This window comes from Cucumis sativus, chromosome 3 (genome assembly GCF_000004075.3).
Source record: "Cucumis sativus cultivar 9930 chromosome 3, Cucumber_9930_V3, whole genome shotgun sequence".
NCBI lineage: Eukaryota > Viridiplantae > Streptophyta > Magnoliopsida > Cucurbitales > Cucurbitaceae > Cucumis > Cucumis sativus.
In genome coordinates, this window is record NC_026657.2 from 26,218,275 (window position 1) to 26,233,247 (window position 14,973).

General features: G+C 32.0%; 1 protein-coding gene across 1 annotated transcript; it reads left to right on the forward strand.

Moving 5' to 3' along the window:
* The first annotated feature begins 2,446 nt into the window (after nt 1–2,446).
* LOC101220294 (DEAD-box ATP-dependent RNA helicase 5) lies at nt 2,447–8,366 on the forward strand. The gene is made up of 13 exons (XM_004144365.3): nt 2,447–3,043; nt 3,139–3,263; nt 3,790–3,897; nt 4,947–5,027; nt 5,644–5,722; nt 5,869–5,954; nt 6,025–6,081; nt 6,167–6,234; nt 6,494–6,562; nt 6,686–6,779; nt 7,125–7,289; nt 7,394–7,486; nt 8,065–8,366. The coding sequence occupies exons 1-13, from the start codon at nt 2,563–2,565 to the stop codon at nt 8,155–8,157; spliced, it is 1,599 nt and encodes a 532-aa protein (XP_004144413.1). The 5' UTR covers nt 2,447–2,562; the 3' UTR covers nt 8,158–8,366.
* Nucleotides 8,367–14,973: the final 6,607 nt, after the last annotated feature.

The window sequence follows — 14,973 nt, forward strand, 5'->3', positions numbered from 1 at the left end:
AGTCGATGGGACAACTTAATCTTGTACATGGGTATGCTAGTTGATGTCGATGTCATGATGGAAGTCTGAAAAAAAAAATGATTTAATTAGAGAAGTTGCTCCAAAAGGAACAAGTATGACCAATATGGGAAAACACTTTCAATCACCTCTAAGAATTTACGAGGAATATAAATTTGATTTTGAAACACATACTGAAAGTTTGGAACGTGCGAGATAACATGCATAAAAGCAGTCCAAAAGACTTAAAAAAGACATGAATTTGATTTCGAAACATATACTGAAAGTTTGGAATGTGTGCGAGATGATACATATAACTATTAAAAGACTTCCTAAACATGCATAAAACAGGTGCAAAGCCACCTATAAAACGCCAAAACTATTTTCATATTAAAACCAAAACAACTGAACTATAATAGATAATCTATACCATGCATTTGAATTAGTAAACAAAAGTATATAATTGATTTCAACGAAAAAAAGAAAAAAAGACAACCCAATAATAGAAAATTTTTAAACATGCTAAGAAAAACTCTAGAGCCATGAATACAACCACTCCACAAATTTAAATTTATTTGTACAATGGTACAAAAAGGGAGAGTGATCACCTATCAGGATTTAAGGAAGAAATTGAACGATGTAATCATGGAGGAACTAAGTCGCAAAGAAAGAAGATCGAAAGGAGACCAAAGAAAGACAGTGGAAAGGTGTGCTCTAACATTCACCATTGCCTCACTGACGTTCATTAGAGGAGAGATTTTCCTGAGTTGAGAAAGGCAAGGAGAGGTTTACATTGATTCTTCGACCGCCACAAAAAAAAAAGGCATGCTCCGATGTCCCAAGACAAACTGAAGAAAGGCAATGAAAAAGCATGCTTTGACGTTCACCATTGCTTCACTAATGTTTACCAAGGTAAAGGAAATCGCGAGGAAAACATGTCAATTTCTTTTTTCTTTTTTACTTTTACAATAGAGAAGAAATTGCAAACAGAAGAGAATTATCAATTTTTTCTAGGTTCAGTTTGAAATTACATTAAGGGCTTGACTTTTCATTCTAATTTGTCTTAAATCTAACTTTTTTTTTAAAGTTGTCAACTCTTTCAAAATTGGTTTATTTTTTTTATAATTTTCTAGTTTAAGATATACATATAAGTTATAATAATTAAGTCCATACCACACACATTTTATTATTTTCAAAAATGGTAAAAACGAAGTTCAACCCACCCATCAGGAGGTAAAATGTCACAAATGTCATTGTTACTAATATACGTTTGATACACTTTATACAAGTCTGATACACCTACTACACCCCTTGATACACTTGATACATTTGATTGATATACTTGATGCACCTGATACCTTTTGATACACACCTGAAACATTACTAATATATGTTTGATACACCTGACACACTATAGATACATTTAGTATTCTTCCCTTATACAATTGATTAATTAAATGCACTTGATATGTTTGAAGTCCTACTTATACACTTGATATACTATGGATATACACTTATAAACTTGATAATAATAATTCACTTTTATTTATATGTTTTAACAATATATTGTTGATATACTTGATAATGATACACTGAGTTACATTATTCATATACTTGATAATACTCTAATGAACTGCATAAAATTTGGAAAAATAAAAATCACATAGTAAGTATATTAACCAACTAATAGATGTAATATAAGTACATCACAACACTGATATACGAAACTGGAACAAAGTAAAACAAAAAAATTAATGTAAAAAAATAAAACAAAATCATTTGGAATCAGATTCAATTCAAAATACACATTGAAGAAAGTAAAAAAAAACCACAAATAAAGTTAAATTACTCTGATCAACAACCATTATATTATATTATATTTTATATTGTAATTATTGTACTGTTGATACTTTAAAATTAAGATTTAGACAACAAAAAATATTTTTTCTAGTATAAAAATAAATAAATAATTAAAATCTTAAAAAATGGGAGAATAAATAAATAATGAGTAGTACATTAGAAGAGAAATAGAAATAAGTTATTGAAGAGTAGTTTAGGAATAATAACGAATTTAAGATGAAAAAGTAAAATTTTTGGTATATTTGCAAAATTATAAAACAATTTGCTATAATTGCTATATTATATTATCAAAATGTTATCCTATCCAATTTTCTTAAATATAATTGGAACCAAGCCGAAGGTTTTATCTAATATTTTTCTAAAAACCCGTAAAAAGAAAATTTATTAAAAATATTTAGAAAAATAATAAAATTATAATCTCATTTAACATCTAATAATGAGTGTTTCTATATAATAGAAACAAATTATATATATTTATATAATTTGTGGTATGAAATGAGTAGAAGTGTATCTAAGCTAGAATTAGTGTTTCTATAAACAAATTATACTATATTATTTATTATTTCCTTCCAAAAAAGCAAACTAATTCAAAAGTCAAATAGTCAAAACCCTAAAAAACCTCCGAATTTCTCCCTGAGAAAATTGGCCTTTCGTTCGACAATTTCTCTTCGACTCGACCAGAGTCGACCTTTACCAGAAGCCGCCATGGTTGGAAAGCTCAAAGAGGACTCTACCATCAATGAACAACTGGCCCAAAAGCCCTTCGAAAAACCCGATTTCAAAGCCGAGAAGAAGAAGAAGAAGAGGAGAGACAGGGACTCGGTTCGTTTAGAAGAAAATGAAGTTAGTCCCAAGACGAAGGTACAGGAAGGAACTGACTCAGAGCTTCAAAAGAAGAAGAAAAAGCACAAGAAATCAAAAGATGTAAATTTAGACATCAAAATCTCCGACGAGAAAGAAGAGGCAAAGGTGGATGAAAATTCCACCGATGGGTCCGTGGTGGTCACTGGTAAAGGTGTGAAGGAGGCAAAGTTCGTACCGCTTAAGTCGTTTGTCGAATCGGGACTTCCAGATGAAGTATTGGAGTGTTGTCGAACTTTCAAGAGCCCGTCGCCCATTCAATCCCATGCTTGGCCGTTTTTGTTGCACGGTCGAGACTTTATTGGAATTGCCGCAACTGGATCAGGTAATTGTGGAATTGGCTTTTAGCATTTTGTGATGAGATCATAATCATCTATATTGTGTAGCAGTAGCGGATGTCTTAGTTAAATGTTGTTTCAGGCAAGACTCTGGCGTTTGGTGTACCTGGTATTATGCATGTCTTAAAGAAGAGGAAGGGCAAGATGCCAAGGGGTCGGAGTCCTCTTTGCCTAGTTCTATCACCTACGAGGGAATTAGCTCAACAAGTATGTGCTTACGAAATTGAAGTCTCTTGGATTGAATATTGTACTTATAGTTTGGTATCTGACCTTCTATGTCAAACATCTATACGAAATTTTGACTTTTGGATCTACCAGACATAAAATTGAAATTTATATATTTAATAGATCATTTAATTTGTAACAATATTCAATTTTTCATGGACCCGTTAAGCCCAAAGTTAAAACTTCAAAGAACTATTAGATACAGAAGTGTTAGTTTGCAGACCTATTTGACACTCTTGTAAGTTAAGGTACTAGCAACAAGCAAAATATGAACCTCAAATTAAGGACTAAATTTGTAATTTAAATTTTGTTTTTTTTAGTTGGGAATAATTGTGTTCTTGTTGCAATGCTATTATTGTCTTATGTTGAACTTGTTTTACCTTTCTTTCATTTTTCACAATGAAAACTCTGTTTCTTATGTAAAATCAAATATATATAATTATAAATAATAAATCTTGTTTTACCACTCAGATTTGCGATTAATCATAGGCTTCATGTGCTATGGCAGATTTCAAGTGTACTGGAAAATGCCGGAAAACCTTGTGGTGTGATGTCTACTTGTTTGTATGGAGGAGTTTCCAAAGGCAGCCAAATATCTTGTCTTAAATCTGGTGTTGTATGATGTTTCTGCTCCCTCTTTATGATTTGATGACTCTTTTTATGTTGTAGATATCAACCAATTTGGAACTTATCGTCATTTTCTTTATGACCCTTTTTCTTGTTCCATGTTTTGGATAATAATAAGGTTTCAAGCACTTTATAATTTTTATCGCACACACATACTCATACCTCTCTCATGTTTTTTACTTCCTTTTGGTTAATTCAAGTCTATGTTTCCCCTTTTAGTGATAATAGGTTTACAATTATAACTACACAGTCAATACACAGTCTCATGTTTTTTACTTCCTTTTGGTTAATACAAGTCTCAGCTGGTTCTTTGATTAAGAAAGTAAGAATATCAAATAGCTTCTTATTGGGCCGCTTCTGGAAAAATCAATATCTTTGTTATGGAGTAATGCAGTAAAGGCAATCTTGGTAGAAATATGCTCTAAGAGAAACCGACAGGTCTTCCATAATAAATCTTTCTCCTGGAAGGACAGATTTGAATTGGCTTGCCTCCTTGTGGTGCTTGCTTAGTAAACAATTCAAAGATTTCTCTCTACAAGATATTTTGCTAAATTGGAAGGCTTTCATCTTTCCCGTTGACTGAAGCTCTATTTCTGGACTCGAGCTTTAGATGACCCTTATGATGGCTGTCTCCTTCCAGTTTTGTATTCCAGTTTTCTGTATCTGTTTGCATTGTTCTCAGATTTTTTCAGATTATTTTGGGTTGTATTGGCTATGTTTAATTCGGATTGATCATATGTTTGCTTGGTTTGTATTGGCTGCATGTAGCCTTTTGATCTTTAATTACTTAGGTTGGTATCCTTTTGTTTGGATATGATAAGAGTGTTATGGGGTGTCAACCTAGTTGAGATGTTCGGATGCACTTGTTGATCCTTCTCGTTCTATTGTCATAGCATTTGCTCATTGTATAACCCTCTTGTGCTATGAGCTATTGCTCCTATTTGTATTAATCCATGAGTTTGTTTCCTTTTCAAAACAAATTATAACTACACAGTCCCACTCCCTCCTGACAATCACATGTTATGTTCTTACACTCAGGACATTGTGATTGGAACACCTGGACGTTTAAAGGATTTGATGGAAATGGAGGTCTGCAGACTAGCAGAAGTATCCTTTGTGGTATGTGACCGATCTTTGGTACCATTCATATGAAAACTTGTATCTTCTTAATCTTAGCTGATGTCACTTTGAGTTAAATCTAATGATGTTTATCTCTTCTCGAGTTCTTTTGTTGCTTTAGTTTCCATTTTGTGCATTTATGTAGGTTATGAGTTTTCTTTTGCTGTGCTCTCTTTTTTAGACACTTTTTGCTTGTCTTTCTACTCTTTCATTCTTCTCTTCAGCGAGAGGTCAGTTTCTTGTCACATTTTCTTCCTCAAAATGGGCCAAAAACTTCTCTAGAAATATTACAATGAAGAGCTAAATAAATTCCAGACCCTGTGTTGCAAAAAAGCCACTGTAGTTAATGTTGTATTGGGTATTATTATTTAAAAATAAATGATTGAAGGGTGGAATGCGCTGTTAAGGAAACATTAAACAGCTATATGAACAGTGTGCATGTTATCTGTGGTTAATAGTTTTATTGATTATTTTACAAATGGCTCTGAAAGAGTAGTGATTAGTGGTGATAGATTTTGCTAGGTCCAACATACTATCTTGTTGTTGGTTATATGGCGATTTATTTTGTCAATTTTGTATTGTAATCCTATTAATAAGACAACTTAAACTCTTTTAGGTCCTTGATGAGGCAGATCGAATGTTGGACATGGGATTTGAACCGGAAGTGCGCTCTATATTAAGCCAAACTTGTACAGGTTGACATATTTGTCTTCATTTGCACACTTTGTCACTTTTTATCAATCATTCTCCCACAGTTTGAAATGACTGTTATATATTGAGTTTATTTTTACGAGACTAGGTTGTCGTGCTATGCACTCATTAAGCTTTAGTTTCTTTGCAGAACGCCAGATGGTTATGTTTAGTGCTACATGGCCTCTACAAGTTAATCAATTGGCTCAAGAATTCATGGATCCTGACCCAGTAAAGGTGTGAAAACTTTGCAAATAATTGAAATTTTTGTTCTTCAACTTTTTAAGAAGGAAGTATTTTATGACAGGTGGTTGTAGGTTCAGAGGATTTAGCTGCCAACCATGATGTCATGCAAATAGTCGAGGTATCTTTTTCTTATCCAGACTGAGCTTTATGGATCTAATTTAAGCAAGATAGAGTTAACAATCATCAATTGTTGACATGAATAGGTCTTGGATGATCGATTACGTGACGATCGTTTAGGGGCTCTGCTTGAAAAATACCATAAATCCCAAAGGTAATTGCAGTTTTTTAAAAATCCGAAACTATTCTAATTATTAATTTGTTCATCTATTATGTAGGTTTGTGTTACAATTATTTTTCAAACCCAATCCTAAACTATTTAAAGCATCCTGAAGAGGGGAGATATTATATTGTTGAACACCAAATCATTTAATTCAATGTGATGCCGTATGATTGGAGATTAATACTTTTAATATAACTTTATGTGCATTTGTGAATAATGGTCTGTCAGCAACGTATTATTTTCTTTTCAGGAACAGAGTATTAGTTTTTGTCTTGTACAAGAATGAAGCTGCACGAGTTGAAAGAATGCTTCAGAGAAGGTAAAATTACACCGCAATATCTTGGGGTTAACAATTTTTTGCTCTTGATCCATGACATGATTTTTAATTCTTATCGGACCATCTCTCCTTCTCACTCTTGTTCTGCCTTTATTTATGCTCTAGGGGTTGGAAGGCTGTTTCTATACACGGTGACAAAGCACAGACTGAACGCACAAAAGCATTGTCATTATTTAAAAGCGGTAGCTATCCGTTAATGGTATGATTTTGCAAATATTTGTTCCTTTGACTGTTTAATGTTCATGACTTGTTTTTGTTGGGCTTTTGGCTTGAGAAGAATCCGATGATCTGTAACGATGTTGAGAAATCTAATAAAAAGGTTTGGGAGTTGGTGAGGTTTAATGCTATTGTTTGGCATTGGTCACTAGACTATAAATTATTTTGTAATTATGACTTGTTTTGTTGTTTCGGATTGAAGTCCTTTTTGTACCTTTGTGGTTGTTTTGACATGATTTAGTTTTAGTAGTCAATTGTGGGTTAAATCATTTTTACTTTTAGCAGTCAATTGTGAGTTGCTAACATGTGAATTTTGTTGTAATTATAGATAGCTACTGATGTAGCAGCTCGAGGTTTGGATATTCCAGATGTGGAAGTAGTAATTAACTATAGTTTTCCTCTTACAACGGAAGATTATGTCCATAGAATTGGAAGGACTGGACGGGCGGGTAAGAAGGGTGTTGCTCATACATTCTTCATGCAGCAAAACAAGGTTATCTTGGTTATATTTATATATTTTACACCCCTTTCTTAAATAAAATATAATAATTTGGCCTATTTAATTAATTTCTTTATCCTTTGTTCCAATTCTTATAGGGACTTGCTGGGGAGCTGGTAAATGTTCTCCGCGAAGCTAAGCAAGTTGTACCTGATGCACTTTTGAAATTTGGTACTCATGTGAAGAAAAAGGTAATTCTTTTTTTTTTTTTTGGTCTCTAATCTGTAATGGAAGTTATTTTTTTCCCCTCCCTACTTCTAAATAATAGGTTGGTATGATGTTTTAGAGTAAATCAATTTGAATGTTAGAAGGTTATGAATACGCGTCACTCATTGCATCTTGAAGAAAGAGTTGACCGATTAAGAAGTCATGGTTAGGACTCGTTTTTATAACCATTTACCTACTTGTAAAGTTTTTTTTTGGTATATGTTTTCTACTAATGTTAAAAAACAAGTCAGAAAAATATTAAGTTTCTTTAGAACTCGAGTAAGAATTCAAATATTTTTAATATTTCTTTAAGAAAGATAAGTAACTAATGCTAGGAAATTGTGGAACTGCTTAGTTCAAGCATGTAAACGATTTTGGTATTAAGCAGCCTACATTCATTTTTCTTTTTTCAATAGTTACACTATTGTTTTAATACAATAATTACAATGGAGATCGTGATTTTTGAAACATAAAGAGGAAGGGAAATAATTAAATGCTTGAATAGGGATTGTTTGATTTTTAGAAGCTTTCAATTGATGATATATATGTTAATTAACTGCAGGAATCAAAGCTGTATGGAGCCCACTTTAAGGAAATTACGGCAGATGCCCCCAAGTCCAAGAAGATTACATTCAATGATTCTGACGATGAATAATTTCTAACTAAATTCTCCCAATTTTTTTCCAGGTCCAAAAGCAAGTAAGATTGCTTCGTTTTTGTAAGATGGTTAAATTTATAATAGGAACCATGTATTTTCTGTTTTATTCAATTTTGTTCTTGTGAGCCTCATTAATGTATTGATGAACGAGGATTGGAAAAATATATTGTTATCAATTTTCAATGCAATATTATCATATTGTAAAATGTGCCATTGTGCAAGGTTATCATTTAGCCTCCTTTTAGCTTTTAAACTTTTAATTTGCTATGTTTTTCAAAATATTTTTGTTGGTCGTGTATGTAAAAGGTTGCTTTACTTTTGGGATGGAATGTTGGAAAAGAGTGGTTTTTTTTATTAAAAAAGGCTAAACGTTCAGTTGAATTGAAACAAGGTCTCTTTCTTTATCTAGTTAGTACAATATTTTTAACATCTCACTTACAAATACAACATTGACAGTTTGTTGTCTAGCTTTGTTTAGTCCAACATAAAGACCTCCATCAATATGCATTTAGGTCTGCCGTGGTGGGGGCGTGCTTTAACCAATATCTTATACTAGCTCTATGCATTATGCAGGTTCTCTCTTTACTGTCACAAGTTCATGATGCCCCTCCTTCACCTATTCTCGTAGGGTGGGAAGAACTTTTTCATAAATTTCTCAATTAATTATTCTCTGTTCTCACCTCCCTAGTTTCTAAGTAGTTTGCCCATCTCTTTGCCTCGTCCCTTAAGAGTAAGAGGAAAGAGGGTAAAACAGAGCTCCTCTTGCAATATGTCTGACATGTGAAATGAAACACATTGAGTAGAAGCTTTTGATATGTTCGTGTGGATCTTTGCCTAGGTATTCCCTAGATTGACCAGTGTTTTGGATCATTTGTAACATGATCGATTTAATTTCAAATCTCGCATTCTCGCCAAATACAAGGTAGGTGATACCAAAATTGAAATTGTAAAAGTTTTGTGAAGCATAAACCCTAATGGGTCTGTCCAAGTCATGGGCTATTGGGCAGGGTTCTTCTAGGGACAATGTTGTTTAGAGGAACTCCGTTATTGTCAGTCATTATGTTTGGTTTCTGTCTCCTCTGCTTTTGTTTCTCCTTCGTTGAAAAGTTCGTTCAATCTCAATTTTGGTTATTTGCTGTCACTTATAAACCTGTTCACGTGCTCTTCGATTAAACACACGATATAGCCAATATTAAACTTTCTGCACGAGATTAGTACACAAATTAAATTCACAATAAAATCTGATAATTCCTTGGCAATGCGCCAAAAACTTGCTTGTTTTTATTCGTGAATGCATTCTAATTGGCCTCTAAGTATGCGACTAGAGTAGGCATCTAGGATAGGTTCATGCGATAAAAAAAAGTGTTGATCCTACCTATGTGTTACTAACGCAAAGATTCATCATTTACATGCAAGTTTTCCTCTCTTGTCCAAGTGTAAGCGAAAATGGAGGTTTCCTGAATAAGCCATGGTTGAACTTAGGGAATTAATGATCTTAAGGGGATAATCATGCATTCTAAAATCATATGATGTTTGGACAGTATAATTAAATAAACAATATTATTTATGGCAAGATGAATATGGTGTAGGGGAATTATTGATTGTAAACTCTAATGTATATTGGCAATGGTAACGTAAGGATATCTAAATAATTAGGTATAAGGGTGCCCAATACGTTGAGGCGATATAGAGCATTTGTTAATTTCATATTTAAGCCGAGCAACCTCTTAGTGCTTTCGCCATACTTGCTCGCTTTTTAGGATCCACATACTTGAAGTTAAAAGATGATTTATATATGATCTTTCTGAATAAATTATATGCAACCCTTCCTATATTAAGGCAAGCAACCTCTCGAAGTCTCATTGTCACACACATGATATGTATGCTAAGGATGAACTTGACGACAATAATGCAATGCTACATTCTTTTCGCCATTTGTTTAGTTAAATCCAAGTCATCACTTTGTCAAGTGACAAAAGTCATTACTTCATTCATTCTCTCGAATGAAATGAGACGTAGATTGCTACATTTAACTTAACAAGACAAATAACGCAGACATTCAGTTTCTTTACCATTGATTATCTCTTGCATCATTATCCTTTTTACTTAGAAATTAATAGTTATGGGTAGAGAAAGAAATGGGAGAATGGAAATAAAAAAAGTCGCATTTAAAATTAAAATTGTAGGCCTTTCAGCCATGATGTTCAAATTACAAACACGATAATAAAAATTACAAATGAAAGTATAAGTAGATGCGTCAAGCCGATGAATATGATTTCTCATACTCATTGGCTCAACTTTTTGCCTAATATACTGACGAGAAGCAGAATGGGGATTTCTCTCACCTCTGCTTTAAGCTCTCCCAAAAAACACAATAGGAAAAATGGAAGATTAAAGTGAGTTTGCTCTCTGATAAATTCACACACCTTTCTTGAAGATGCAACCTTCTATTTATAAGTGGGTTGATAGGACTTCTCATAGTCTAGGCTGATGGAAAGTAGTAGATATGGGCAGTGAAAATACAGATCCATTTTACTGTAAATACATCTAAACCATTTAGAAATTAACATGCATCAATTCTCTAATTAAATGAAATTAAGGTTAATAAAAAACATACATTCGTAGATTCGAATTTCTTGTCATCTTCTCACAAACACAATCTTTGGACCACTGTTAGTGTTGATCCGTTAATCTCCAAACTTAGAACAAGGTTATGAGATTCGATAACTGAAGGAATTGAGAGACATATATGTTGGAAATTGAAGGTTTAATTTGGGGTTGAGAGTTAGAGAGAAAATTGGATTTGGTAAGATTTTGTAAGTCAACGTTACAAATTTGGCAAAAGTCGTAAAACATATGAAATGAAGCCTTTAAATAACCTAATTACATTTGAACTTTTTAATTTTCACCATTTTTTCTGTCTTGATTAATTCCAAACTCCCGAGCATGAATTTGCATATTCATTTTTCCAAAATTCAAATCACATTTGAATATAAAGTCGGCCAAAGTTTGACTTTTCAAAGTCAAAAGTCAACATTTTGAGTTTTACAACTTTAACCATGTTCATCAATTTCAAGCTTTCGAACATGAGTCCACATTCATATTTATAATATTTAAATCACATTAAACTTAAGCTCTATATCAACCTGATAATCAACGATTATATCACATATATTCGTCAGTTTCTCTCTATTTACCTAATTTGAACAATTCAAATTATTCCAACATATTGTTCTAAGTTAATTTTATATGAGCTAGTAGAGGAACCTAATGGACTTATAGATCATAGGCTCTAATGATTGGAGATTAATTGGCTAAACCCTTTTAGATCGAGTTAATCAATGTTCGTTAACTAACAGATCATTCTACTAAAGACACGTAGTTGCACTCTCCCTTACTATAGATATATTTATGTCCATCTGATATAACCATAATCAGTTAATTGTCACACCTCGATCCGCAAGACAACCAAAATTGTAGGAAATGGTGTGGATATGACACAATTTAGCTTAAACTTTGCAATGGGTCTTCGCTAAGCTTATTCTCAACTATTTTTAAACTATCAATCAAAACTCAAAATGCAACGAGAGTCAACTTTAAACGCCAAGTGCGATAAATAACATAATCACAACTTACACTTTATTAATAATAGATGTTTGGTATGAACATACAATTACAACACTTGGACCAAACATAATTAACATTTTTACAATAAAGTTAGATCAACTCGCGAATCACATCAATATTCATTTCGCATAAACACCCGTTAGCCAATTATTCTTTTCCCAAGGATCTTGAATCGTTCTCTATGCTTGGTCTCATTACCTCACTTTAGACTACTGTAACAACAACATCTGAGAACATACATATTTGTCCTTGTTGCTGAGATCGCTAAGCTTTATACGCTCCTTTCAATGCATAAGCCAACTTCTTATCACCATGTAGTTCTGTACACTCCATGGTGGCCTTGACTCTTTATGTACACATATAAGTTAACATCATCTCAAGGAAGCAACTGATGGTTTGGAAACTATTTTATAATATTGAAATCATAATCATCAAATCAAGCTTTGACATTATAAATCATGTTTAAAAATTTATAACTTTTCATAGAAATCTCTTTTGAAACACTTTTCATTTAAATTCCTCTTTCAAAACAGTAAAGATAAATCATAATAAAGTTTTTAACATAAATTCATTTGAGAGATAACACTCACCATACTTTACCATAAATCCTCTTCTTGTTGGGATTTATGTCATAAAACTCATAACTTGTAAATATAATTCACTGACCGTTATTAATAAAGTATTATTATAATAAATGTTATTGATTATATTATTAGTTTTGTCTTAATAACCTAAATCCAATAAACTAACATCTTAATCTATTTGATGAGTCTTGAACAGTATGTAGAGACATACAAAAATCAATGTACGAGATTAGCTTAAAGGGTCTATAGTATAGGGATAAAGCTAAGTAACTTATCATGATAACACTATGGATACAACTCACTTTGTATTTAATACAAATGCAATGATCTAACACGTTTGTGTAGTTGACATGCCAGTGAAGCTATCCTATGCAATGAGTTTGCATAAAACAAGACCACGAAATAGTAACCACTAAATGTAACTTTGTTAACTAGTTAGGTTTTTATTTCAATAGGATGACCTAGGTAACTTAGTCTTAATCCTAAGTGTATTATGAACTCTTGTTCACGAGGGATTGACCTTTGATTTGTACGAGTGAGAGTGACTAGATTGACGACTCAATATGCTTATCATTTTGGGGACAAGACCGAGTGGGAAGCGGGAAACATAATTACACAAGATGAAATTCACTCATTTCCTACTTTAAGGTAAGTAGATGATTGTTCCCTTAAATGGTGTCTTTAGGACTTAAACAAAGGATCCTACCTTCTCTATGGCACGAGAGGGGTTTCTGTCTATTTATTGAACCATAAACAAGTTGTAGTGGAACACTAGTATTTAAGGACTAGAGGTAACCTAAGGGTAAAATAGTAATTTGACCCAGCTAGTGTTATGAACACTTGTGAAGGACTAACTTACTGTTATTGGTTTATATCCATGGACACAGAAATAAATCTACAGTGAGAAGAGTTCAACTATGAATATTTAGTGGAGTGTACATAGAGTTAATGAATATTGATTAAAGTGGTTAATGAGTTTAGTCAATAATCTCATATCATTGTAGCATCCAATCTGTAGGTTCATTAGGCCCCCTTCGTAGCTCGTAAAGGGTAATGCAATTTATTTATATTGGTTGTAATTTGAAATGTTCAAATTTACTTTGGAAATTAGTATAATGTATGGTGATACATTATAATATGAAGTTTATATATTTTAATTAAACTTTGTTGTATAAATTTAATTTTGGATATGATTCAAAATTAGGATATAAAATATTTGAATGAGTTCAAATATTAATTTAATATGAATTGGATTCATGTTAAAAATATTGGCTATGAGAGAAATTTATATTTGAATATAATTCAAATTTAATTTAAGTTAAATATAAGATATTTAATTTAGCTATTAATTTATTGGAGAATTAATTAATAGTTTAGTTTTATATTTATTTAATTAAATTAATTTAAAACTATAAGATATTGGAGAGATATTAATTAAATATAATTTAAATGAAACATTAATTAAATATAGTTTAATTAATTAGTTGATTTAAAATCTTTATTAATTTAATATTTTTAAATTAATAGAATCTCATTATTCTCTTACTTGAAGGAAAGAGAGTTATAAATATACAAAAGAAAACAATTTTTTAAATTGAACTAATGAGTTTGCTTTTATGCAAAATAGTATCTCTCTAAACCTTTTCTCATTCCAATTGGTTTTTACAGACTAATCTAATCCTAGAGAATATGAAGGTCTGTGATGGGTGGTATCTTCGATGGATTGTAGATTTAAAAACTTCAATGGGTAATGTCCCCAATTCCATGGATTGTAGATTTAGATACTTCAACAAGAGTAAGTTCTTTGTATCTTTTAATTTAAAAGCATGCTTAGTTTTTTTTATCTAGAATTTTGATTCTAAATATTGCCAATGTACTGATATTTTATGATTCCCAAATTAATTTGAGAAATGGTTATATAAAATATTTCGCTACAAAGGGCTTTATATTTCGCTACAAAGGGCTTTTATCCCTTCACCTCTTTTTTTTTTTTTTTTTTCACGGAGCCTTATCGTGGAACAAATTGTAACACTTAACACTTTGTTTTTCTTCTTCCTGCCAAAGAAAAACAAAAACAACATTTAGTTTTTTTTTAATAAGATCTTTTTGCTTCCTTCATAACCAAGTCCTTTATTTATAGAGCCCTTTAATTAACTTAGTCATGTTTAAACTCTTTTCAAATTTTCAGCTCCTACTTAAAACTCTACCCTTGTAAATTTAATATTAACCCAATCATGCTTAAATCCTTAATCTTACACGTTAACCCCTGTTAAATCAAATATGATATTTCTTCACCAGACCTTTCTTTTCGTCTAACTCCATTCCGCGAAATAACTTCAACCACTCAATATAGCTTCCATAGATCTTAACACAATAACTCTTTTTTTCTCAAAACTTCCTTGCGAATTACCCTCTTAATCACAAAACTTATACTTAACCCTAAAAGTTTTTATCTTCGATCCTTTATGCGAATTGGTTCAAACGCTAACTTCTCATCATAAGTGTTACTTCAAAACGTCTCTTCTTATCCAAAACATAAATTTTCAAAACACTGAACCCTAATTTTCTTCTTATACTCAGATTAGAAACATGTCTAACATTA